This window comes from Mesoplodon mirus, assembly GCF_964341445.2.
Source record: "Mesoplodon mirus genome assembly, chromosome: 6".
Classification (NCBI taxonomy): Eukaryota; Metazoa; Chordata; class Mammalia; order Artiodactyla; family Ziphiidae; genus Mesoplodon; species Mesoplodon mirus.
This window is the reverse complement of record NC_138982.1, coordinates 138,140,656-138,167,364: the sequence shown is the minus strand read 5'-3', so window position 1 is coordinate 138,167,364 and position 26,709 is coordinate 138,140,656. Positions and strand designations below refer to the sequence as shown.

Below are 26,709 nucleotides of genomic sequence, written 5' to 3'. Positions count from 1 at the left end.
CGGTGAGTGGGGGCTACTCTTCGTTGCAGTGCATGGGCTTCACATTGTGGTGGCTTCTCTTGTTGCGGAGCACGGGCTCTAGGCACGCGGGCTTCAGTAGTTGTGGCACGTGGGCTCAGTAGTTGTGGCTCGCGGGCTCTAGATCACAGGCTCAGTAGTTGTGGCGCACGGGCTTAGTTGCTCCGCGGCATGTGGGATCTTCCCGGACCAGGGCTTGAACCCATGTCCCCTGCATTGGCAGGCGGATTCTTAACCACTGCACCACCAGGGAAGCCCCAGAATAGCTTCTTGATCCTTTGGTTCCCCTGGGAGTCAGAGGATGCGAGACACTCAGCTTCAGCTTTGTGTAATTTTGAAGTTCATCCATATCTTTTATGCAAAATAGTATCTCTAAGACCTTGAAGAAAGAGTAGGATTTACCCTTTTCTGTCTTTGCATTCCTAGGTACAGGAAGAGGGCTGATGAGCAAAACATCCCTACGGGTGAGAATTTCTCTCTTACCTTGAAACCCAAAGTAGATTTTGCTGCTTTGTTTTTGTTTTTGTGGTTCAATCAAGTGAATTAAAAATATTTTAGACATACAGATTTTTTTTTATTATTTTTTTACTTAATGGATAGTTTTGAATACAGTTCTGTCAGTTAGAATTAAGTTTGCAGCGTATAAGAGACAAACCCAAGGTAACAGAGCTCAGGTGTCTCGTGCCGTCATGTAAACAAGCGTGGACGGGCAGACCTGGGCTGGTGTGCTGGTCTCTCGGGCTCCGTCCAGCTCTTATCCACGTTCTGAGAGGGAGCCCCACACCCTGAGCTCCAGGGTGCAGCTCCAGGAGCTCGAGCAGCAGGACGGCGCAAGGGGTGAGGAAGGGCAGGCTTCCCCTCACCCCGGAAATTCCAGCTCCCAGCTGCCGCGACCCCGCACCCTTCAGGTGGGACTGCATGGGGAGGAGGAGAAGGGAGCGCGTGCTGGGGGGGCAGCCAGCAGTCTCTGCCGCAGCAGGTTTTGTAAATCGGATCATATATATATATATATATATTTTTTTTTTTTTTTTTGTGGTATGCGGGCCTCTCACTGTTGCAGCCTCTCCTGTTGCGGAGCACAGGCTCCGGACGCGCAGCCTCAGCGGCCATGGCTCACGGGCCCAGCCGCTCCGCGGCACGTGGGATCTTCCCGGACCGGGGCACGAACCCGTGTCCCCGGCATCGGCAGGCGGACTCTCAACCACTGCGCCACCAGGGAAGCCCCCGGATCATATTTTAAATGCGCTGGGGATGGGCTGGGGGTGGAAGGGAGCTGCTGGAATCTGAGCATCCATAGTAAGTGCAGCCCAGCAGCCCAGCAGGCTGCTAACCCTCCTGGCTTCTGTCTCCTCACCTGGAAGGTGGGAGGTAAGTGATGCGGATGCTCTCCAAGGTCTGTTTTAGTTCTTCTGTGCTACTTAAATGGTATCTAATGCACAGTTTTCTGTAAAGCTAGAAATTAATTCCTTAATTTATTTGTAATGATCTTAATTTTCTATTTCAAAATTGTTTTAATTTATTTTTACTTCCTTAATTTAATTTATAAAAAAACCCAGCTGTGTATATATCTTTAGCCTAAAGAATGGTAGGTTTTAATGTTGTAGTTCTATTATGCTATCTTAATTTTTTTATTAAACATTTAAAATTGTAAAATTTACACAACATAAAATTTACTATCTTAACCCTTTTTAAGTGTGCAGTTCAATAGTATTAAGTACATTAACATTGTTGTGCAATATTTTTCTTTTTGAGGAGACGTATATGACTTCATTCTGTGGCAGAATTTGGGGGGAGAAATATACGTCTCATGAATATAGCAGTGACTATGGGTAGTTTTTGTTTAGATCATGAAATGATAATTGGCAGTTGCTTTACATGTACTTTCAAATGTGGCTTTTTTGTGAAAACTTTTTGAAAATTGAGATGTATTTTACACATAGTGAAATGCACAGATTTAAAGTGTCCAGTTTTGTTGATGAAGACATTTACCCCAGTCAAGACATAGAGCGTTTGGGGCTTCCCTGGTGGCGCAGTGGTTGAGAGTCCACCTGCCAATGCAGGGGACACGGGTACGTTCCCTGGTCCGGGAAGATCCCACATGCCGCGGAGCGGCTGGGCCCGTGAGCCATGGGTGCTGAGCCTGCGCGTCCAGAGCCTGTGCTCCGCAACGGGAGAGGCCACAGCAGTGAGAGGCCCACGTACCGCAAAAAAAAAAAAAAAAAAAAAAAAAAAAAAAAAAAAGACATAGAGCATTTTATTAAGTGCCTTTTTTTAAATCAGAAAAGTCGTGGGATGTCAAAGCAGGAAGGGACTGTAGTGACCATCCCAACTCAATCTCGAATCACAGATGAGGAGACCAGAAATTGAACCAAGGAGATTTTTGGCTGTGATGTTTAACCAACTTAGATGCCAGTTATGATGAAAGCAGGATCTTATATCTGGCTTCTTAGTGCTTTCTTTCTGATGTCTCTTCCTCGACATCTTGATTTTTCTTTCTACGTTTCTGTCTCCATGGGAGAATCTGAAAGCTGTACTTTGGCAGGTGGTCACATGAGACCCTTGTGCTGGGTGGGCCGCCCTTCTTTCTTCAGCCACTTGGTGCAGATTATAGGGCGAGTAGGCCATTGCTGGGAATAGTCACGGGACACATGGATTTCACTGGAAGAATTTTTTGGAGTGGTTTCTGTCTGTTGCCTATAGGTAGCACTATTTCCTGGTGTCAGAAAATGAAGGGATAATATGATTCGAGTTGTCAGAGTGTTTCCAAATTCCTTTCTGGTGGAAGGTTGACTGGTGGTGGGTGTCAGTCACACAATTAACCTTTAATTCTTGCTGGGGATGTAGTGTCTATCCCTGGCGTGGGAGCAGCCTTGCCTGCATCTGCTGACTTAAACTGGGGAGCCCATCCCCTGAGGGCTCTTTGGTCATCTGTGGTTGGGCTCTGCTGGATTCTTATTAGATGATTGTGGAATCAAGGACTTTCAAGACTCATTCAGGTCCTTCCCAAAGCACGGATGTCCTAAACTTTACTTTCTTTTTGGCAAGGAGGGATGGATGATCATCTCATTGCCTGAGAGTTGCCTGCTCACCACGGACACCGTGCTTAGAAGCTACTTAGGGGCGTATATTGCTAAGTAAGTGACCGCTCCCCTGCTTGTCTGGGGCAAGTGCTTCTCCTTTAAAGTTTATATCGTTGGAGAGTGTGTCGTCCAAGACATAGCTCATTAGGACCCAGCCCTTTCATGTAGCTAACAAATATCTGAAATGATTTGAAAGGTTTACTCTGTTTTATGAAGTTGGTTATTAATTCATTGTAAACTGCATTTTTAAGGTTTTAATAGGCTGCTTGGGATGTGGGTTTGAATCCTGATCTAACCTTACTAGAAAATAAGGATTAAATGGGGTAATAGATGTAAATCACGGCTGAGCGCCTTGTCTCATGACGGTCCACTCTCCTCCGTTGTAGTAGGTCTTGACAAATTCTATTTACTCTTTTGTTTTTACCCTTATTGTACTTGCTTGAATTCCCCTTCAGCTATGAAGAGCTGTCGACGGTATGAGAGAGTTGGTTTTGTTTGGCATAGAAGAGCGGAGGCCAACATGGGGCCTGAGAACTGTTTTCTGGCTTATGTTATAGGGGGTCTCTGTTTTGGGTGGGTTTCTGAGGACAGTGTGAGGGGGATCCTCAGCATAAGGGGCTTCCAAATTATAAAGGTTGAAAGATTGTATTGTTTCTCAACCCACAGTAAGTTCTGGACTTTTTTCCCCTGGCTTACTTTTGTAAGAGGGCTGGTGTATTTTCATTGGCCTGAGTAGAGACAAGGATGCTCTTAGTCTTAACATTTTCTGAAATTTTGAGTAGAATGCATGGTAATTTAGGAATCTGGACTTGGAAGGATTAATGAAAACTTTCCTAAATACATTAATGCAACGTGATCTTTTTATTGGTAACAAATAAAAACACTGCCATGTATAATTTGCAATAGAATGGGTAAATTTAAGACAAAAGCTTTAGATCAGGTGTATAATGAGCCTCTTCAGTTTTCTGCCTGGGTTAGTATCATAATGGAACTTTCTGCAGTGATAGCATTGTTTTACCTTGTGTTGTCTGGTATGGTAGCCACCAGCCACATATGGCTCAAGAGCACTTGAAATGTGGCTTGTATGACTGGGGGATTGAATTTTCAATATTATTTAATTAAAAAAAAATTGAAATAGCTATATGTACCCAGCGGTTACTGTGTTGGATGGGGCACGTCTAGGTTCTTCCCACCAATTGCCCTCTACCCCCCAAGATTTATATCCTTAACCAAGTGAAACAAGTGAAATTCCAGCAAAAGCTTTAAAACTGGAGAACCAAGTTGGAAGCAGAGAGGTTTCTGCAAGAAAGAATCTCTGGCAAACAAAGCTGGAACTCGGGTTAGTGAGCCAGTTCTTGTATCAGTGTGACTGGTTCACTGCATTTGTGCTGGGCTGCAATCCGGGGAGGAAAGCCTCGAGGAAGGGAGACCTCTCTTGGGTGCATTAGGTGAACTTGGCCACAGTCCCTCTGGGAGCAGACCTAAGCCCTAGGATGTCTGTACCTCTTGCTTACGCCATATTTTGAATGAAAGTAATTCCTGTAATCTGCTTTTCATTTTAAAAGGTGGCAGCCTCCTCCATCTCCTGTGCTGGCTCTTTGCACCTTTTTAGTTTCAGAAAAGCATGCTGGGGACCGGTCTCCCTGGAAGCCTTACCTGGAGGTTTTGCCCAAGGCCTACACCTGCCCTGTTTGTTTGGCGCCAGAAGTGGTGAATCTTCTTCCCCAACCTTTGAAAGCAAAGGCCAGAGAGCAGAGAACCCACGTGCGGGAGTTCGTTTCTTCCTGCAGAGACTTTTTCTCTTCCCTGCAGCCTCTGCTTTCGGAGGCCGTTGAGCGTGTCTTCAGCTACAGCGCCCTCCTGTGGGCCTGGTGCACCGTCAACACCAGGGCTGTGTACATGAAGCGCGCGCCGAGGCAGTGCTTCTCTGCAGAGCCGGACACCTGCGTGCTCGCCCCGTTCCTCGATCTGCTGAACCACAGCCCTGACGCCCAGGTGAGACGTTAACCGGGAGACCCGTGTTTGCTCTCAGTAGGAAGGACTCTAACGTGTAGAACCTGTGGCTCGGAAGAGCCAGCAGAGCCGCAGGGAGAGGTGCAGCTGGTAAACCCACCTGCCGTCAGGCGGGCTCCTCTCTTCCTCCCCGACCCTCTTTCCCCTCCGCATCCTTTTCCTTTGCCGCTTTCCCCGCTCTGCTCTCCAGGCCTGCAGGTGCTCTAGCCCCTGTGTGGCCCGGACCCTAGCCCTCCCCCACCTCCCCATGGTGCAGCCTCCTTCTTCCTCCTTTCAGACCTGGGGCTGAAGTCTCGCTTGCTTTCCGGTCTCTTTCCCTTTCACCCTTGGTGGCATCGCTGTCGGCATTTTGCCGTGATCTCTGAGGGACTTGCTCCTTCCCCCCCTTGGAGCTCTGCAGTCTTAGAGGACAGGGACTTTGCCTTGTACTTTTTGTAACGCCAGTGCTCAGCACAGGGCCTGGCACGTAGTAGGCCTGTTCAATCAACAGTTTCAATCAACTGTTCAATCAAATGTTCAATCAACAGTTTCTGGCTGGATGGCTATTTGTGGGAAATCGTTAAGGGGTCCCACTTTGGGAGTCAGTCGGAGATCTCTTCTTCCCCAGGCTCCTCTGCTCCAGCACATAAAGGAGATGATTATATCTGCACACGGGGCACACGGGGCTGAAGGCCTGGCATGGGGGCAAAGGATGTCTGTGTGTCAGCTAACCTGTTGCCTGTTCAGGGTGCGCTTGCAGGCGCGCTGGCGGCACCTGCACTCATGCTGTCGTTGTGATCCACGCCACCCTGAGGTGCCCACGAGAGGACAGTGTGGGGATGGAGGGGAGACCCTCCCTGTGCTTTCTTAGGCCGCAGCGATCGCCGTGCCTGTCTGCTCCTTGCTTTTGTAGAAAGATGCATTTCTTTTTTTTTTCTTTTTTTTTTTTTTTTTTGCGGTACGTGGGCCTCTCACTGTTGTGGCCTCTCCCGGTGCGGAGCACAGGCTCCGGACACGCAGGCTCAGCGGCCATGGCTCACGGGCCCAGCCGCTCCATGGCATGTGGGATCTTCCTGGACCGGGGCACGAACCCACGTCCCCTGCATCGCCAGGCAGGCTCTCAACCACTGCGCCACCAGGGAAGCCCAGAAAGATGCATTTCTAACAAAATTAAGCAAAGGAGACTGAGGGTAGATGGGTGTTTCTGTGGCTGATATTGCTGAAATAAAGTCAAGGGGATACAGGACAGTAGGGTACTGGCCACAGGGACTCACTCGGTCAGTCCCCATAGGCGTGACTTTATTTTTATTGGGCTGTTAGTGCATTTATGTTCCAAACCAGGGATTTTACAGTTGAGCGTCAGGGCGTCGCAAACTACAGTCTAGGGCACGTGGTCCCAGGACCCTGGCAAAGCCTAAAATACTTACTCTCTGGCCCTTCATGGAAAAAGATCGCCAGCCCCTGGTTGAAAGTGCTCTGCAGCTGGCTTTTGACATGACACCGCAAGCCTGTTCCTTATCCTCGTCTCACTGCAATTTGCTGCTTAGTGAGAAGGCCTCGGTGCTTGTACCCACCACTTGTTGTGGGAGCAGTCCGGTCTCCTTGGTCTTTTCCTCTCTGCCTATTACCTAACAAAGCTGTCACAAAATCCATACGACAGTCTCAACCAACATCATGCTGCTCACAAAAGGCTGTGTGTGTATCGTAGGACCTGAAATTTCATGCTCGGCCTTGACGTCTGGGCCTCGCGGGGCCCCGAAGGCCTGACTGTGAGTTCCTCTGCCCTCTCAGGATATTTCCCACCCAGCGGGCAAGGCTTCCCACCCAGCGGGAAGTTGCCCTCAGCCGGACTGGCTGTAGCCCACCTGGTCCTCAACCGAATGCGTGTCACCTCCCTGCCAGCCCTCAAAATTATTCAAACAGGCAAATCACATCGCCTGGGGAACCAGGGTGTCACCCCTTGCGCCTGCAGGCCTGCTTCCCATGGCCTCTGCTATCACTCCGCTCTCAGGCGCAGCCCCTGTGCGGCCCTGTGTGGCATGCTGTGTCCTCCCCCCGGGCCGTATGGGTGACTTACAATAAACTGCTGCTAGTCATCTGTCCGATGTCAGGTGTCGTGTGTTCGGCCATCCTCAGAGCCCCCAGGCGGGACTCCCTCCCACCCCGATGGGGTGAAGTCGAGGAGAACCAAAGAGGCCAAAGTGCAGATGTGGCATTTTTTCTCCACGTGGATAAATTCCCTGATGAGTGCTTGAAAGCGGCATCCTGCTTAAATTAATACGATCACTTAATCTTTTTAGTTTTCTGCTTTGCTTTAAAAACATCTTTTACAATTCTTTTTTCTAGGTAAAAGCAGCATTTAATGAGGAAACTCGCTGTTATGAAATTCGAACAGCTGTGAGCTGTGGGAAACACAAAGAGGTGCTCATCTGCTATGGCCCTCACGATAACCACCGCCTGCTCCTCGAGTACGGATTTGTTTCCATCCGCAATCCTCATGCTTGTGTTTATGTCTCAAAAGGTTGGAATTAACTTTGGTTCCGATCACTAAGATGATAGAATCCCCCCGCCCCAATCTGTGGTTATGTTAAGTTTTTGTGACAATGGCAAAACCTTAAAGCGTATATCATTTATTTTCTCCTAGGCAGGGCTGACCTAATTCTTATTGACCACGTTATTTCAGCGTTGAAGTAAAACCAGCAAAGCTTTGATCGATATTGAGGACTAGAAGAACTGAGATTTTTATTGCATTAGGTCAGACAGTAGAATGGAAGAAAAGATAAACCGCTAGGGGAATAGAGTATTAATAGATAGCAAGAAATGGAAATTTTTGTACTGAGACGTTGTCACTAAAGGTAAAATAGGATTAGAGAGCGAAACAAGTAAAAAATATTTATGAAGCACCCACTGTGTGTAAGGTGCTGTACCAATCACAGGGTAAATACGTTACACAGTCCTTCTTTGGGCGGTTTAATGGCATGATAAAATACGCATTCCATTTATGTTCTTTTGTTACCTAGCATCATCATTGGTATTACTCTTTTTAAAATAATGATTTACCTATTAAATTTATGCTGTGAAAATTTCACATGTAGTATTAAAAATAGTACATAGGGGGCTGACTTTTTCCCCTTCCTTGAAGCAGCAGAGAAACAGTTTTCTAGGCATTGAGGAAATGGCTAGAGATTTACTGAGTGTATAATTTGAGGTAGTTTTAATATAAGTTCTAATGGAAATAGAGACTTGATCAAGGTGATACTACTCCATCCTATTAGTAGCCAAAGTAATAATGTTATTTCTCAAAATGAAGTGGAAAAGCGAAAACTGGGCCTTGCTGGGTCTCTTAGAAAGCTAGCTTTGAAATTAGCCTTATATTATCAGAATAACTTTAATATCGATGACCATGAAGTATTGATTTGTTAAATAATTTGAACAAAATTCACACTTTCATTATTTCTGCATTTAAAAAATAAAAGTAGAGGGGCTTCCCAGGTAGTGCAGTGGTTGAGAGTCCGCCTGCCGATGCAGGGGACACAGGTTCGTGCCCCGGTCTGGGAAGATCCCACATGCCGCGGAGCAGCTGGGCCCATGAGCCATGGCCGCTGAGCCTGCGCGTCCAGAGCCTGTGCTCCGCAACGGGAGAGGCCACAACAGTGAGAGGCCCGCGTACCGCAGGAAAAAAAAAAAAAAAAGTAGAGACATGTAAAAAGAAATTTTAAAAATAGAAAAATCCCTCATTATCCTATGACCCCAAAAAGCTTTGTTAATTTTTGCATGTTCATTTTCAGTTGTTTATGATTACAGTCACTAATATCCAGACAGTTTTGAATTCTGGCTTTTAAAAACTGAGTCTTGGAAACATCTCCTCATGTTTGTACGGAGTCTGTACTTCTGGTGGGTGTAATTTCTTAGCAGTCCTGCTAATGTCTTCATTACCCGATTTCGCGGGTTGATTTGCTTAGTGAGAGCAGCAGCTGAGGTAGCAGACGTTTTGCCCCCTGCCTTGGAATTCTTGTAGCTTTTCAAAGGGCTGAATCATACTCTCATTGAGTTGGGCTTGAAGACTAGATGTTTTTGATGTGAAATAGGTAAAATTGTTTACACGTCTTGATTGCTGACGGGAAGGAAAGTAAGCTGAGAAGAAAGGGTCCCCCTCCCTTCCACCTGAATTATACCCTAAATCTCAGCCTGACTTTTTTTTTTAATGCAGATATACTTGTTAAGTATCTTCCATCAACAGATAAACGGATAAACCAAAAGATTTCCATTTTAGAGGATCACGACTTCATAGAGTAAGTGTTTCTCTCCAGAAATCATTCTTTCAGGAAATCTGGATGAAAAGTTGAGAGCTGGGATTTTTACAGGTGTGAGCCGCCTCCTGACTTGTATCCGGTGACAGGTAGCTGCTTACTGAGCATTTACTATGTGCGGCACATCGTGCTTCATGTTGCGGGACACACAGGAGGGGAAGATGCTGGTCAGGAGACTTGTTTGGGGACCTAAGATACAAGCTTGAAGTCTCAAGTTCTGTACCGGGAGAGCCCCATATGTACTGGTCGGTGGCCCAGTGTGTTTGTGGCGAACATGTGGTCAGGTGGGGTGGCATCGGCTACTGCAGGCCAGCCTGGCCGTCAGTCACCCGGCAACAGGATGCAGGCTTTTGGGACGGGGGGAGCCTAGGTGATTCCACGCCAAATGGGATAAACTGGGTTTGAGACCCTCCCTTTCAGATTTTCTTCTATAGGTGAAATTAAGTTCTAAATAATCCAGCGACACTGTGAGGGACACTAGCTCTGGTGGCTGCCATTTGTTTGATCCTGAGGATCATCCAGATTCTTCATCATTCATCTCACTGTGGCCCCCTCATCCAAGTTCAGCTTCTTACCAAATAAAAATAGCTTTTTACTTTTTTTTTCTTTTTTTAACACAAAGAATTTTCTGTTACTCAGGCTTTATTCTTAAGTATTTGCAGACTTACTTTTCTCTTTGTGACTAAGACCATGGGTTGTGCAATGTTTAGTGGCCCCTTTAAAAAAATGTTTGGCTTTTCAGTCATTTACTGTGATTTAATGAAGTACCGAAATGACAGATTGGTAATTTTTTTTTTTAATTTAATTTTTATTTTATGTTGGAGTGTAGTCAGTTTACAATCTTGTGTCAGTTTCAGGTGTACAACAAAGTGATTTAGTTATACATATACATATATCTATTCTTTTTCTACTTTAGAAATTTGACGTTTGGATGGGATGGACCGTCTTGGCGGTTACTCACAGCTCTTAAGTTGTTATGTCTGGAAGCTGAAGAATTGTAAGTTCCCTGTGTGTTGGTCATGAGCTATAGTTACAATTTGGACATACCTTTGGCTTTTTTGGGGCTTACATTCAAAGGCCCAACCTCAGAGGAGAAAGGAATGCCCTTGTATATTGGGGTTGCTTATTCTCTGTGTAACTTGCCCGTGTGGGGAGTGGTTCACTTCTAGGTTTGCACCATTTCTGGAATTTTGGTTTTAGAGTCATAGAGTACACGGGCCTGAGAACTGGTCTCTCCTCACATGTATCCCCCTGGTGACCTGCAGCTCGTTATTCAGGGTAAACACTTTGAAAAGCGTGCACGTTGGCCCTGGTCAGAGGAGAGCCTCTGAGCAGGTGGGTTTTTCCTGGGAACAGACCGAGCTCCTGACCATCTGTCCTGGGAGCAGATCCAGACCCCTGCTCAAGGAGAGGCCTGGATATTTCCATAGAGGAGGCAGGTGGAGGAGCCCCCGGTGTAGACACGCATCCTGGTCAAGTCCTCACTATTCCTAAGAGGCTGTGGGTCCTTCCCTTAGCGTGGAAAGGATAGTCACACGCGCGGCCGTGCGCTGCCCAGCCCTGGAGCTCCTTGCGAGGGACTCGGGGAGTAATGCCTGCTACTTAGCAAATCTTAGGTGAGAGACACCACAGGGAGGACTTCCCGAAGATGGCGAACCCTATCCTCGAGCAGTTGGGAGGATTAGGTGAGATGACGCCTAGAAGTAGCCCTCAGCACAGTGCCTAGAAGTAGTTTGTACTCATTCCGTCATGCCCGTGATGTTGCTGTTTATGATGTTGCTTACTTCCTTTTCTTTTTTTTTTTTTTTTTTTTTTTTTTTTTTTTTTTCCTTTTTGCGGTATGCGGGCCTCTCACTGTTGTGGCCTCTCCCGTTGCGGAGCACAGGCTCCGGACGCGCAGGCCCAGTGGCCATGGCTCACGGGCCCAGCCGCTCCGCGGCATATGGGATCCTCCCAGACCGGGGCACGAACCCGTATCCCCTGCATCGGCAGGCGGACTCTCAACCACTGCGCCACCAGGGAGGCCCCTACTTCCTTTTCTTTAGGGACTTGGGGAGAAAAACTATCCCCTGGTCTCAACACCAGAAGCAGTTGTGTCTCTTCTCAGCAGATGGTGTGTTTTTGTCGTACAGACACTGAATTCTGTATCTGACATGTTTCCTTCTCTTTATTGCTCGCCAGAACACTCAGAGGCAAATTTGTGGTTCATCCACGTGTGCAGGATTCTAAGGCATGCAATGTATCACTGACTCATTCCTGGCTGTATCTTATCTTTCTTCTTCTCATCTTTCCTCCGTCTTGTTTTCCCTATCCATTCACCTTGTGTTTTATTTTATCTCGTGCGTACCCACATAAGTTTCTTCAAGTCATTCTTGGAGACACGTCAACCTCAAATTAAATAAAGCAACTGGATGTTTCCCAGAGGTCCTCCTGCGGCCTCTTTTCTTCCCTTTGGGTACCTCCTGAGTACTTGAGTGGTGTGGCAGAGGAAGCATGTGTTTGGGATTCTGCCTGATGGGCATTTGCAGCCTGACGGGCATTTGCACACCTGATGGGCATTTGCACGGGCATTTGCATCTGCCTCTCATTAGCTCCGTCACTTAGGGTGAGTGCTTTACTGTTCCGGATTCTTAGTTTCTTTGTGTCTGAGGTGGGGATTATAATGCTTTCTTTGCTAGGCGGTTGTGAAGATTAAAACAGATAATGGCTGCATATAAAGCACTGTTCCTGGCACATAGTAATGGCGTTCCTTCTTTCTTTCTTTCTTTCTTTTTTTTTTTTTGGCCATGCCACGCGCATGCAGGATCTTAGTTCCCCAACCAGGGCTTGAACCCGTGCCCCCTGCAGTGGAAGCGCGGAGTTTTAACCACTGGACCGCCAGGGAAGTCCCAAATGTTATGTCTTGACTTCCTTTCTTTCCCGAGAACTCATCTGCTCTTGGGGTTGCCACCATGATCCCTGAAGCTGACGACATCTAAGACTTCATTTTCTGTATGGCTTCTGGGCTGTTCTGAATTTCTCAGCGACTTCTGTGCCCTCCACTGGGATGGTAGAGCCGTCACCGTGGCCTTTCCCTCCTCAGCCACGTGCACTTTCGCGTTCTGTGCATCCAGCATCTGTCCCCCCGCCCCCTGCCTCCCTGGTTAGTGCTCCTCGCCGGCCTGTAGGCTTGACTCAGCCCCTCCTGCTCGGCACCTTGGCCGCGGCCCCCTCTTGCCTCCCCTGCGGAAAGCTGGCCCCACCAGCCCACTGAGCCCCATTTCCTACGGACTTCCTTAGTGTAAAATTGGAAGGACCTGTGTGTAGAGAAAGGCTTCACTGTAGATTCCTCTTTCCATCTGTAGAGCGTTTTACTTTGTGAAGCATGTCCTGTTCCGTTTGCCATTTTTTTTAGGAGAGGCTGTGATTTGAAGAAAAGGAAAACCTCTGCCTTTGCTCCTTAGTCGGTAGTACTTTGACTGGGGACTCACCTTCCTGTCTGTCCCTTGTTCTCTTCCTGTGGCTGGTGGACGTGACTCTTCTTACTCATGTGCCAGACACAGGATTGTGGTGCTAATAAAACTCAGGCCCTGCCTGCAGAGAGCGCCAGTTCCCTCGCTTCTCATCCTCAGCGTTCCTTCTTCTGTCCTGTATACCTTGTCTGCTCCAACACAGGACCTGCATGTGGTGGGAGGTTTGAGGGAATGTGCTGATGGAATGCGTTTTATTATGTTTCCGGGAAAATAGGAGAAGTGTTCAAGTGGAAAAGCCGCCTTTGTTTTTGAAAACCTGCTGAAATGACCTCTTGAATATTTTGGTTCTAGGACATGCTGGAAAAAAGTACTTATTGGGGAAATAATTTCAGATACAAATGAGAAGGCAAGTTTGGACATAGCCCAGAAAATATGCCATTATTTCATCAAGGAGAGTAAGGCTGTGCTTCAAAAGGTATGTTTCTAGAATATTGCGTTCTTTTCTTAAAGAAGTGTTTTGATGAAGAAGTTGTTTTGTACTGATACTTGTTGGATAGGGATAGTCCACCTTCTTAGGGTGTTGTTAATGCCTTAATAAATGAACACTGATGTAATCCGTGTTTTCACTGTTAACATGTGTCTACACCTTTTAATGGGTAAAATTATTGCATGAATTCTAGGTAATAGATTTTTAAGTTACTCTTTCCCTTTTATTTTTAAGTTTCTTTTAGTTAAAAAAAATTTTTTTTGGCCGGGTTCGGTCTTCGTTGCTGTGCGCGGGCTTTCTCTAGTTGCAGCGAGCAGGGCCTGCTCTTCGTCGTGGTGCGCGGGCTTCTCATTGTGGTGGCTTCTCTTGTTGTGGAGCATGTGCTCTAGGCGCGTGGGCTTCAGTAGTTGTGGCACGCGGGCTCAGTAGTTGTGGCATGCGGGCCCTAGAGTGTGCAGGCTTCTGTAGTTGCAGTGCGTGGGCTCAGTAGTTGCGGCCCACGGACTCTAGACCACAGGCTGAGTAGTTGCGGTGTATGGGCTTAGTTGCCCCGCGGCATGTGGGATCTTCCCTGACCAGGGATCGAACCCGTGTCGCCTGCATTGGCAGGCTGATTCTTAACCACTGCGCCACAAGGGAAGTCCTGTCTTTCCCTTTTATTTAATGAATATTTTAATTAAATGAGGAATTAGTTTATTTGAATGAAAACATTACTAGGATTAAAAAAAATAATTTTGTTGAAACTTGAAGACATTGTGTTGAGTGAAATAAACCACGACCCAAAAAGACAAATACCCTGTACTGTATGATTCCACTTAAATGAGATATCTGGAATAGGCAAATAAATAGAGACAGAAAGTAGAGTAGAGGTTACCAGGGATTTGGGGAGGGGGAAATGGGGAGTTAATGTTTGATGGGTACAGAGTTTCTGTCTGGGATGATGAAAAAGTTCTGGAGATGGATGGTGGCTGTGGTTATATAACACTGTGAATGTACTTAGTGCCACTGAATTGTACATTTAAAAATGGTCAGAACGTTAAATTTTATGTTTATGTATATTTTACTACACTAAAGAAAATCATTTAAAAATAACTTACCAGGTTTCTCATAAGAAAGATGAAGAAGTGGCTTTGATAAACCAACTAACTTTGGTAGAAACACTGTGGACAGAAGAGCTGAAGATTCTCCAGGCCTCTGCTGAGACCCTAACCAGTTTGCAAACAGCTTTTACGTAACTTCACCGAAGTGCAGGTGATCACCTCCAATGGTGGGTGTGACTTCTTAAACATTTTTAAACTAAGGTTTATTTTATACAGAATCATTTACAGTCAACGAGCGGTTTCTATTAAACAGTTATCTGCCTAATCCTACTCCCCTGCTTCTGTCTGTCTGTGGGGTGGAGTGGTGGCTGCTTGGGGACATCGAAGGGCATCTGTAGGGGCAGAGCAGGTCCTGGGGACTCCGTCCCATGGGCATTTCTGTTGCTGTCAAAGCAAATAGCAGTCTTGGAGGAAGACGTCCCAGGAACGTATGAATTGTCACGGGAGGGCGAGGCTGGGAGCCGGGGTCAGCCCGGGGCCCCGTTTGTGGTCTTCCTCTGGGTGTCCTGCTTCTTACCTGACTCAGTGGCCATAAAAGCACAAGACGTCGTGCTGCTCTGTGCTCTGACGCCAGCGGGTTAGGGTTGAGGGGCATGTGGCGTGTGGCGAGTGGCTGGGTGGCTTTGGAGGGGGCAGTGTGGGGCGGTGCCCAGCAGTCTGGGCTCCCAGCCGGGCTCCGCCCCCGCCGCTCTGAGCTAGAGCAACTCACTTCGAATCTTCCGTCCTTGACTGCCCATCTGGAAACGAGCTTGTTACGGGGGTCCCTGTGCTCCCACCTAGCAGCAGGGCCTGCGGCACAGGCCCCGGTGGTGCTGGACCTCCCCGTCTGTGCCTCCCCTGTCCGCTGAGGACCAGGGATCAGGTCACGGGGAGGCCCCTCCAGCCCTGACTACCTGTGATTTCTGTGCACAGAAAGCGAGTTCGTCCTTGTCGAGAGGAGCCTCACCGGTGGAGCCTCACCAGCCCTCCCTCTGTTTACAGTTTCCCAGAATGTGTTCAGATCTCTGGTCAGCCCGTGTGCCTTTCCCATGCTTTGTGGTGGGTGTTTAACCCTTTTATTCTGCTCCTTTTCTTCATTTTAATGGGGGTATTGGGAGGAATAGGAGATAAAGTTTTGTGCTCACTTGGTCATTTTGAATTCAGGCTTTGCTTTCTTTTTCTTTTTTTTTTTAAAAAGACAATACAAGCACTTTAGGCTGGTGACGGCACTCTGAGTATGGTTTTTATATAAAGTGTGCTCTAATTAGTACTTTTTAGATCTTGGCTCTGGATTTAAACTTCTCACAGCGTTTTCATGCCGGTCAATTAACAACTGTGAGGGGGTCAGAGCGGGTGTCATCATATATCCCAGAAGCAAATACGTGGTTATTATAAAAACTGGACGTTGTTGAAACATACGGTAGTAACATTTATTAAACGTTAGCGTCGCTGGGTCGAGGCCCTGTGCTCTGGCCTTGGTGCGCGGAGCTTTACGGAAGCCTCACAGCTGCCCAGTTTTACAAACAAAGACGGGAAGAAACGGCCTGAGAGCCCACACCTAGCGTATGGCAGAGCGGCGGTGCCCCTCAGCCGACCCTCCGGGGGACATGGGTCACAGCTCGGGGGGCGCCTGTGTCCGGAATTCCGCGCTCTCCTGACTCGGGTACGTGCCTCTCCCCCATCCTCACCGACGGCCGCGCTCCTCGCCCACAGGCCTTGCTGGGCGCGCGATTTCACTGCAGGTTTGTTGGGGAGTCCGCGACGGGGTCGGCCTCGCTGTCGCCGCCCTGCGATATGAGAGCGGGGATGAGAAACATCCCAGGAGCCGGTGCCTCCTCCGGCTGATGTGGCCGCGCCCGGTCCCACCGCCATTCCGTCCCCGGGAAGGCGCGAGCGCACAGGCGCCGCGTGGCTGGTCCCGGGGCGGAAGCGGGTCCTGCCCGCGGGGTGGGGGGGCGAGGGGCTGGCCTCTGTGCCCCGGGGACCCAGCGGCTCGGCCTGCCTGCCTTCCCGGCGGCGTGGACGCATCGAGCTGGCCGTTGCAGGAGGCTTCTGGGGGTTTCCAGGAGGACGGGGCGCGTCCCCGCACCTCGCTGGGCAGGGCTTACCTGACTGCCAGTTAGGGAAGAAGGGCTGGGCGCCCTGCGCAGCTCTTTCAGCTTCGCCCCTGGGGGAACCCAGCTCCGCCCAGCGCAGCCGTGCCTCAGTGGGGACGTCTGCTTGCTTCTGGGCCTCTGTGTAGGGAAACTGACCTAAGGCCATGGTTATGTTTTGACCTCTGTCCTTACCTAGGAGTATTTTTTATCCTTTTCAGAACTAGCGTGGGAAGGGGGTGTTATACACTCCTCAGGCCTCGGGGATCCCTGGATGGGTCATGGGGGGTGGGGGCTGCCCCAGCCCCGGCGTTTCTGTTGCCCAGAGTCCTGTCTTCCCTGCCCTGTTTTCAGCCTTCCCCAGAAGCGAATTCCTCTCGTGAAGCTCAACAAAAAACAAGTGAACGGGGCCCACTCACCTCAGGGGTCAGAGTTAGAAATAAAACATCTTCATTATTGTATCTTGAGCATCTCTGCCTGTTCATAGATGCAGTTGAGGTTGACTTTGTTGTTGTTGTTTTTTTAAAGATTTTTTTGATGTGGACCATTTTTAAAAAAGTCTTTATTGAATTTGTTACAATTTTTGCTTCTGTTTTATGTTTCCGTTTTTTGGCTGCGAGGCATGTGGGATCTTAGCTCCCCGCCCAGGGATCGAACCCTCACCCCCTGCATTGGAAGGCGAAGTCTTAACCACTGGACTGCCAGGGAAGTCCCCTGCGACTCTGCTTTTTAGTAGCTGTAGTGTGTTTCATGATACACTATACCAGGGGTTCACCAACTTTTTCTGTAAAGGACCAAATAGTAAATATTTTAAGCTTTCTGGGCCATATGGTCTTTGTCCCGACTGTAGTACACAGCAGCTATAGACAATGTATAGACATGCATGACTGTGTTTCAGTAAAGCTTGATTTACCAAGACAGGCCACGGGCCGTGGGGTGCTGACCCTGCACTACGACAGCATCATTTATTTTTCCTGTCCCCTATTTGTGGACATTTACGACCTAAATATATTAATTCTCACTTGAGAGTGCTTTATACCTTTAGAAATTAAAGCCCCTCGCCCCCCAACGGGAAAAACTTCTCAGACCCATGTGGACTTGTGCTTTAGTTGTCCGTGGTTAGAAAAAATGAACAATGACAAGAAGCAAGTACTCAGAGACATTGACACATGAGAGCTGTTTCATCATCCATGACAGATCTACCCTTATTTGTAAACAGCAGTATAATAAGGGCCTACTGTATAGCACGGGGGACTCTACTTAATGCTCTGTAATGACCTATATGGGAAAAGAATCTAAAAAAGAGTGGATATATGTACATGTATAACTAGCAGAACATTGTAAATTAACTATACTCCAATAAAAATTAATTAAAAAAAAAGAAAACAAAAGTATAAGACTTTCAGTTTGCAGATGACGCTTGGTGTATAAATGCATTCAGACTCTTTGCAAGAAACGCGTGGCTCCTGTGGACAGTCTGGCCCTCAGGGCGAACCCCAGGGAGGTCACACACCGCCTCCCTAGGCTCCTCCTTGCCCGTCCCTGTGAGGGCCAGCACCCCACGTCTGCCACACAGGGGGGCAGCCTGCACTGTCCCTTACCAGCAGAACTGTTTGCTCCCTTCTCCCATGTACCACCTCTCCCCCCCACTACCATTGTTCTCCTTCCCCCTTTTCTGTTTTCTCTCTCCTAGGCCTTGGGCAGGCCTGAGGTTCGTAGTACACCCACCCTTGCTGGTATCTGGTTCCGGAGTGTGTGGGTGGTAAACCTCCCAGGGCTGCCTTGGCCTGAGGGGGCAGACACCAAGAAGTGAAGGATGGTTCGAGGCATGCCTGAAATCTTTCAAGCTAAAAACAGAGGAGACTCTCCTCCGACTGGGGCACTTTAAGTGCTTCTGCCTGAAGGTGGAGACTGTTAATGACCTTTCAGGAAATCAGCGCAGTAATGCTGTGAAAATGGCTTTCACTGAAACACCTGGACGCACCCTTGGAGGGGAGTCCGGGCACAGAAATGGGGGACTTAGTTTAGCTCCTCCTTTAGTTGGTAAACCGCAGCTATATTCTGTGATAGATTAGTGTTGGGCAGCAGTAAGTTTTGTCCCGAGGAGGAGAGTATAACAAAACCTGTTTTGGGTTGTCAGCTGACATGTGAATAGAGAGCTTTGTCAGGAATGCCACCATGTTGGTTTACTTGGAAAAGAGCTTTGTTTTTACAGGTCCAGGAAGTCATATGTGAATTAAAGGGAAAGGAAGATTAGGAGGAAGGCCTGATGCACTTTTCTACATCCCTGCCAATGTACCACACACACCAGTGTCATTGTATCACATACGCCAGGGTCATTGTACCACAGGCCACAACGTCATACCACATACAGCAATGCGGTGTACCACATACATCGGTGTCATTGTACCACATACAATGATACAATGTGTCATGTACAGCAGTGCCATCTGCTATCTCTCCAGGGCTGTTCCCGCTCACCTTGCAGAGGGCATATCTCAGTCTTCATCATTTTGTTGTAACCTTTCCTTGAGGGGATATTTTCTTGTTTAATTTCCTTCTGTTCCATGTAGTTTTAACATCAGGCTATGAGTAAACTTAAAAAAAAACTGCTCACAGAAATATAGTTAGATTTAAGAAACATGTAAGGTTACCGTTTCACACCCTCTCGCACAGCAATCGTAAGAAAAGTGGATAATAACCCGTGTTGTTGAGGATATGGAGAAATCGGAACCCCACACACTGCTGGTGGGAAAGAAAGATGGTGTAGCTACTTTGGAAAATAGTTTGGCAGTGGCTCAAGAGGTTGATAAGCATAGAGTTATTTTATGACCCAGCAATTCCCCCTTTAGGTACATACCCAAGAGAATTGAAAACATATGTCCACACAAAAACATGAGCATGAATATTCATAGCAGCATTATTATTTTTTTTTCAAGCTTTATTTTTTTTATTTTTATTTTTTTTTTGCTTTATAACAAATTTAATCAGTTATACATATACATATGTTTCCATATCCCCTCCCTTTTGCGTCTCCCTCCCACCCTCCCTATCCCACCCCTCCAGGCGGTCACAAAGCACCGAGCTGATCTCCCTGTGCTATGCGGCTGCTTCCCACTAGCTCATAGCAGCATTATTCATAACAGCCCCAAACCCAGATGTCCATCAGTGGATGAATGGATAGATAAACAAAATGTGGTCTTCCCGTAAAATGGAATATCATTCAGCCATAGAAAGGAATGAAGTCCCAACACATGCCACATGGATGGACCTTAAAAACGTTACGCTAAGTGAAAGAATTCGGTCACAAAAGGCCACATAGAATTTTATTTGCATGAAATTTCCAGAATAGAGATTGAAGGTAGATTAGCAGGTGCTGTGGCGTGGGGCAGGGTGCTCGAGGGATTGGAGGGTGACAGCCAAAGAGTAGGGGGTTTCTTTCTGGGTTGATGAAAATGTTCTAAAATTGTGGTGATAGTTGCACAACTCTGAATATACTAAAACCCACTGAATTATATACTTTAAATGGGTGAATGGTATGGCATGTGAGTTATATTTCAATAAAGCTATTCTTTTAAAAAAAGTAGAGTTAGTACCTATTGGAGAATTCTATCCCTCTTCTTTTTTAATTTTTTAAATTGGTTTTTGGCCACGCCACCGTGCGCTTGTGGGATCTTAGTTCCCTGGCGAGGGGATTGAACCTGCGCCCTCGGCAGTGAAAATGCGGGGTCCTAACCACTGGACCGCCAGGGAGTTCAATTCTGTCCCTCTTCTCATGCTCAGCTAACACTTTTTCACAGGCAGGGCTAGAGTTTGTCAGTCTGATGACGATGGTAGAGGCCTGGCAGCGTTAGGTCCCCTGCCCCACGCGTGACATTTAGCACCTCATTTAATTCTTACAATGATCTGTGCGGTCATAACTTTCCTGATTTTGTAAATGTGGAGACAAAGGTTCAGAAAGGTAGAGTTATTGCTGAGGTCACACAGCTATAGGATTCAAACCTCGGTCAACCTCCATACCCCACTCTCCTAAAGTTGATGCTTCTGTGACTGTCTGAAGCACAGGTGGGCTTAGGTGGGCACCTGCCCTCACCTGATGAGGACCACGTGGACTCAGTGGAGCTGGAGTGGTCGCCCTTGGATGAGCATTTGGAGGGCTGGGATCTGCGGTCCTGTTGTTGAAGCACGTTCCCTCCTGGCTTGATCACTGGCCTTCTCTTGACAAGCAGAGACGCCTTAGTACATGGAAGAGCAGACTCAGGGCCCAGGGAACCTGACTTCACATTGACCCTGAGAGGGCGTGTTATTAGCCACGTTTTAGAGAAAAGGAAACAGGCTCCGAGGAGAGAAGGAATGCGGAGTGACGTGAGGGTGGCAGTGAGGCTGCTCTCCATCGCAGGCAGGAGGAGCCTTTATTAGGAGCACGTTTGTCACGGTGGGGTCCCCTGACCCTGGCATCAGAGACAGCCAGGGGACACGAGCCCAGTCCAGACCCACTGAGTCAGTCTCTGGGAGGTAGGTCCGGGAATGTGTACTTGTTGAGGCCCCAGGTGATGTCAGGGCGTGCTGTCTGCAAACCACTGACCTAGAGACACCAGAGGAGGGGCTGCGCCCTGGTCCCTGGTCCCAGGGCTTCAGCTGTCATTTCACAGGTTCTTGAGGTGAAGTGTTAGACAGGCCTGACCCTCGATCATGTGACTCCGACCCTGGGCCTCTGAATACGTGTAGCATCAGAGGGTGGCAGTGAGAGACGTCCTTGGGGTGATCCACTCTGACCCCTTATTTTGTGGGTGAAGCTCCCAGACAGTGAGAAGCTTGCTCTGGGCCATGGACTTAGCATCAGAACCCACATTTGCTTGCTGTTTCTAGCAGACTTTCTGCTTTCCTGCATCCTCCTTCCAGAGTGTAAGATCCAGATACTGTCCCAAATGAACTCCCCAAACTGTATTCTTCCAGGGAAGAATCAGAAAGTGGGAGCGGGGCTGTTGGAGGAGAAAGGGAAGCCGTAGCGTCAGCCTGAGAAGGGTTTGAGAAGGGACGCACTGGAGCTGAGTCCTTCCTGGGTTTGGCCACTGTCCTCATTTCAGCCCCTCCTCTGGTCTCACGGTGGCTCTGGGATGCACGTATTATGTCTTTATTAGATGTGAAGAAACTGAGGCATAGTGGGGTCAGGGGACTTATCCTACATCATACACTTGGGGTTTGACCCCAGGAGTGTCTGAGTTCAAGTCTATCACCTGTCAGCCACCCCTGTTTCTGCCTCCAAAGATGGGCAACCTAGGGTGCAGGGTATAGGGATGGGCCACCTGAGAGCAGTTTTTGTTATGTCTCATTTTTGTGTTACAATGGGCGGCCTCATTGGCCACAAGGAACCGGCAGCACCGAGCTTTGAGGAGAAAGAAGGCCTGTCTGGAAGTCCCTGCGGGCCAAGCCCTCTCCCTGCAGCCTGACTTTTTGTGGTGGAATTTCAGTTTTCCAGCCTCTCCCACTCACCGTGAAGACCCACATCCCATAAAGGACAGCAGGTCTTATTAGAGGGGCAAGAAAGGGGAGAGTGGTCCCGCCAGGCAGGCTTCTCCCATTCCGGAGGAATTTGTCCTGGGCTGGGGATCCCTGTTGATATCAAGGGTCCCTGTCCAGCTCTGCAGCTCTGGCCACAAGCATTCGGACGCCTTCTGGTGCCTAGAATCAGAAGGTGAGGCAAAACCCAGGACTGACTGCAAAGCATCTAGTAAGCAGTTATTAGGGCAGTAAGTAATTGCAGTTCTAACTTTGCCCTTTTCACAAAGGGAGACTCTAAACTGATTAAGAGGAGAGGGAGTTTCAGGAGATCATTGAGGAAGCAGGTCACCTATAGAGCATGTTGGAGATGGGCAGCACAGACCTTCGATTCTCAGGTCATCTCTGGGACTCAGTGTCCTGGGTGACTAGCCTCTGAGCCTCAGATAGTGAAGGTGGGACCAGCGGTTCGCAGCTTTAACCATTCAAGGGAATCACATGTGGAGCCTTTTTAAAAAACTTTATTGAGGAATAATTGACAAATATAATTGCATATATTTAAAATGTACAACATGATGATTTGATATATTGATACATGCTCATTATAGAATGATTACCAAGATCAAGATAATTAACGTATCTATTATCTCACACAGTTAACTCATTGTGTGTCTGCAGGTACGTGCGCATGCATGTGTATGTGTGTGTGTGTGGTGGGAATGCTTAAGATTTACTTTCAGCAACTTCAAGTCCACAATACCATATTATTAACTAGTCACCACGTTGTGCATTAGATCCGCAGAACTTATTCTTCTGATAATTGAAATTTATACCCTTTGACATTTCCCCCCCTTCCAACCCCTGATAACCACCATTCTATTTTCTGTTTCTATGAAATTGGATTTTTAAAAAAATTCCACATATAAGTGATATCATAAGTATTTGTCTTTCTTGATCTGGGTTATCTCCAAATTCATCCACGTTGTCGCAAATGACAGGATTTCATTCTTATGTTTGAGTAATATTCCATTGTATATATGTGCCACATTTTCTTTATTCATTCATCTGTTGAAGGACATTTTAAGTTGTTTCCATATCTTGGCTATTGTGAATAATGCTGCAATGAACATGGGTGTATGGATATTTCTTTGAGATACTGATTTCAGTTCCTTCAGATATAACCCAGGAATGGGATTGCTGGGTCACAGGGTAGTTAAATTTTTACCTTTTTGAGGAACCGCCATACTGTTTTCCATAATGGCTGTATCAGTTTACATTTCCATCAGTAGTGTATAAGGGTTCCCTTTTCTCCACATCCACACCGACACTTGTTATCTTTTGTCTTTTTGATAATAGCCATCCTAGCAGGTGTGAGGTGGTTTTGATTTGCATTTCCCTGATGATTAGTGATGTTGAGCACCTTCTCATGTAACTTTTGTATGCCTTCTTTGGAAAAATGTCTATTCAGGTCCTTTGCCTGTTTTTAAATTGGATTATTTGCTTTTTTGCTATTGAGTTGTATGAGTTCTTTGCATATTTTCAGGTACACAATTTGTGAATATTTTCTCCCATCCTGTAGGCTGACTTTTAAAATTATTGCTTGTTTGCTTTGCTGTGTAGAATCTCTTTAGTTTGATACAGTTCCACTTGTTTATTTTAGCTTCTGTTGCCTGTACTTTTGATATCTTATCTAAGAAGTGATTGCCAAGACCACTGTCAAAAATCTTTTCCCCTATGTTTTCCTCCAGGAGTTTTACAGTTTCAGGTCTTACATTTAAGTCTTTGATCCATTTTGAGATAATTTTTTTGTGTGGTGTAAGATAGCAGTCCATTCTTTTGCATGTAGATATCTGGTTTTCTCCGCACCATTTGTTAGAAGAGATTATTCTTTCTCCAATGTGGATTTTTGGTACCCTTTCAAAAATTAGTTGACCGTATATGTGTGGGTTTATGCCTGGGCTCTCTGTTCTGTTCCACTGGTCTATGTGACTGTTTTTATGCCAGTACCATACTTTTTTGATTATTGTAGCTTTGTAATATAGTCTGAAATCAGGACATATGATACCTACAACTTTGTTCTTCTTTCTCATGACTACTGTGGCTCTTCAGGGTCTTTTGTGGTTCCATACAAATTTTAGGGTAGTTTTTTTTCTGTTTCTGTGAAAAATGCCATTAGAATTTTGATAGGGATTGCACTGAATCTCTAGAACACTTTGGGTAGTATGGACATTTTCATAATATTAATTCTTCCAATCCATGAACATGGAATAGATTTACATTTATTTGTGTCTTCTTCAGTCTGTTTCAACACTGTCTTATAGTTTTAAGTACAGGTCTTTCACATCCTTGGTTAATTTATTCCTAAGTATTTTATAGTTTTTTTTTTTTTTTTTTTTTTGTGGTTCGCGGGCCTCTCACTGTTGTGGCCTCTCCCGTTGCGGAGCACAGGCTCTGGACGCACAGGCTCAGCAGCCATGGCTCACGGGCCCAGCCACTCTGCGGCATGTGGGATCTTCCTAGACTGGAGCATGAACCCGTGTCCCCTGCATCGGCAGGCGGACTCTCAACCACTGCGCCACCAGGGAAGCCCTCAATGTGTTCTTGAATTCAGTTTGCTAGTATCTTGGTGAGGATTTTTGCATCTGTGTTCAACCTCTGATGATTGACCTATAATTTTCTTTTCTTGTAGTGTCCTTGTCTGGCTTTGGTATCTGGGTAATGCTGATCTTGTAAAATGAGTTTGGAAGTTTTCCTTCCCCTTCAGTTTTTTAGAAGAGTTTGAAAAGGATTGGCATTAATTTTTCTTTAAATGTTTGGTAGAATTCACCTGTGAAGTCATCTGGGCTTTTATTTGTTGGAGATTTTTGATTACCCATTTAATCTCCTTACTCATTATTGGTCTGTTCATACTTTCTATTAATTCATGATTCATTCTTGGTAAGTTGTGTGTTTCTAGGAAATTATCCATTTCCTCTAAATTAATTCATTAGCATATAGTTGTTCATGGTAGTCTCTTATGATCCTTTGAATTTCTGTGGTATCAGTTATAATGTCTCTTCTTTCATTTATAATTTTATTAATTTGAGTAGTCTCTTTTTTTTCTTAGTCTAGCTAAAGGCTTGTCAATTTTGTTTATCTTTTCAAAAAACCAACTCTTAGTTTTGTTGATCTTTTCCTATTGTCTTTCTCATCTCTATTTCCTTTATTTATATTCTAATTTTTATTTCATTCCTTATGCTAACTTTGGGCTTAGTTTATTTTTCCTTTTCTAGTTCCTTCAGAAGTAAGGTTAGGTTGTTTATTTGAGATCTTTTTTCTTAATATAGGCATTCATTGCTATAAACTTCCCTCTTAGAACCACTTTTGCTGCATCGCATAAGTTTTTGTATGTTGTGTTTCTATTATTGTTTGTCTCTAGATATTTTTTTATTCCTTCTTTGACCTGTTGGTTGTTCAGAAGTGTGTTGTTTAATTTCCACGTATTTGTGAAGTTTCCAGCTTTCCTCGTTACTGATTTCTAGTGTCATACCATTGCGGTTGGAAAAGATACTCAATATGATTTCAGTCTGCTTAAATTTATTAAGACTTGTTTTGTGACCTAACATGATTTACCCTGGAGAATGTTTCATGTGTGCTAGAGATGAATGTTGGATGGACTGTTCTTTACATGTCTATTAGGTCTATTTGACTGAAAGTGTCTTTCAAGTCCATTTTTAAAATTGATTCTCTCTGGATGATCTACCCATTGTTTAAGGTGAGGTATTGAAATCACCCACGATTATTGCACTGCTATCTATTTTTTGCCTTCAGCTTTATTAATAATTGTTTAATATATTTAGATGCTTCAATACTGGGTGCATATATGTTTACAATTGTTATATCCTCTTGATTAATTAACCCCTTTATCATTATAACAATATAATGACCTTCTTTGTCTTTTGTTACAATGTTTGACTTAAAGTCTATATTGTGTGATATAAGTATAGCTGTCTCAGCTCTCTTGGTTTCCATTTACATAAAATATCTTCACTTTCAGCCTGTGTCTTTAAAGCTTACATGACTCTCTTCTAAGCAGTATATATAGTTGGGTTTTGTTTTTTTATCCATTCAGTTACTTTTTGCCTTTTAAATAGAAAATTTAAACCATTTACATTTAGAGTAGTTATTGATAGGCAAAGACTTACTATTGCTATTTCATTAATTTCTTTCTAATTGTTTTGTAGTTTCTTTGTTCCTCTCTTCCTTTCTTGCTGTCTTTCTTTGTGAGTTGATTTTTTTTTTTTTTTTTTTTTGCGGTACGTGGGCCTCTCACTGTCGTGGCCTCTCCCGTTGCGGAGCACAGGCTCCAGACGCGCAGGCTCAGTGGCCAAGGCTCACGGGCCCAGCCGCTGCGCGGCATGTGGCATCCTCCCGGACCAGGGCATGAACCCGTGTCCCCTGCATCGGCAGGTGGACTCTCAACCACTGTGCCACCAGGGAAGCCCGAGTTGATTTTTTTTATAGTGGTATGCTTTGATTCTTTTTTTCTTTATCATTTATGTATCTATACAGTAGATACTTTTTGCTTTGTGGTTACCATGAGGCTTTCATAATACACCTTGTTATTATAACTGTTAAACTTATAACTTAACTTCAGTTGCATAAAAGTGTTCTCCACATTTACTTGCTCCCACCCTCAACTTATATTGTTGTTGTCCCA

The 26,709-nt window shown here is 46.1% G+C and overlaps 1 protein-coding gene across 11 annotated transcripts in view; it reads left to right on the top strand.

Moving 5' to 3' along the window:
• The window catches only part of SETD4 (SET domain containing 4), a 434,330-nt gene that overhangs the window by 7,929 nt on the left and 399,692 nt on the right, over window positions 1-26,709 (top strand). For 8 of the 11 annotated variants that reach the window (XR_014294476.1, XR_014294477.1, XR_014294478.1 and 5 more), the window contains exons 4-11: window positions 445-482; window positions 3,064-3,152; window positions 4,664-5,093; window positions 7,437-7,611; window positions 9,301-9,382; window positions 10,317-10,397; window positions 13,204-13,327; window positions 14,440-14,606. Coding sequence is in view for 1 of the 11 variants with exons in the window: in XM_082626206.1 (XP_082482332.1) it covers window positions 445-482; window positions 3,064-3,152; window positions 4,664-5,093; window positions 7,437-7,611; window positions 9,301-9,382; window positions 10,317-10,397; window positions 13,204-13,327; window positions 14,440-14,574 (1,154 nt within the window). In the remaining 10 variants the exon portion in view is untranslated. Of the gene's footprint in view, window positions 1-444; window positions 483-3,063; window positions 3,153-4,663; window positions 5,094-7,436; window positions 7,612-9,300; window positions 9,383-10,316; window positions 10,398-13,203; window positions 13,328-14,439; window positions 14,710-26,709 lie in introns of those variants that run through there. The other 3 variants (XR_014294474.1, XR_014294475.1, XM_082626206.1) reach the window with 2 other exon arrangements.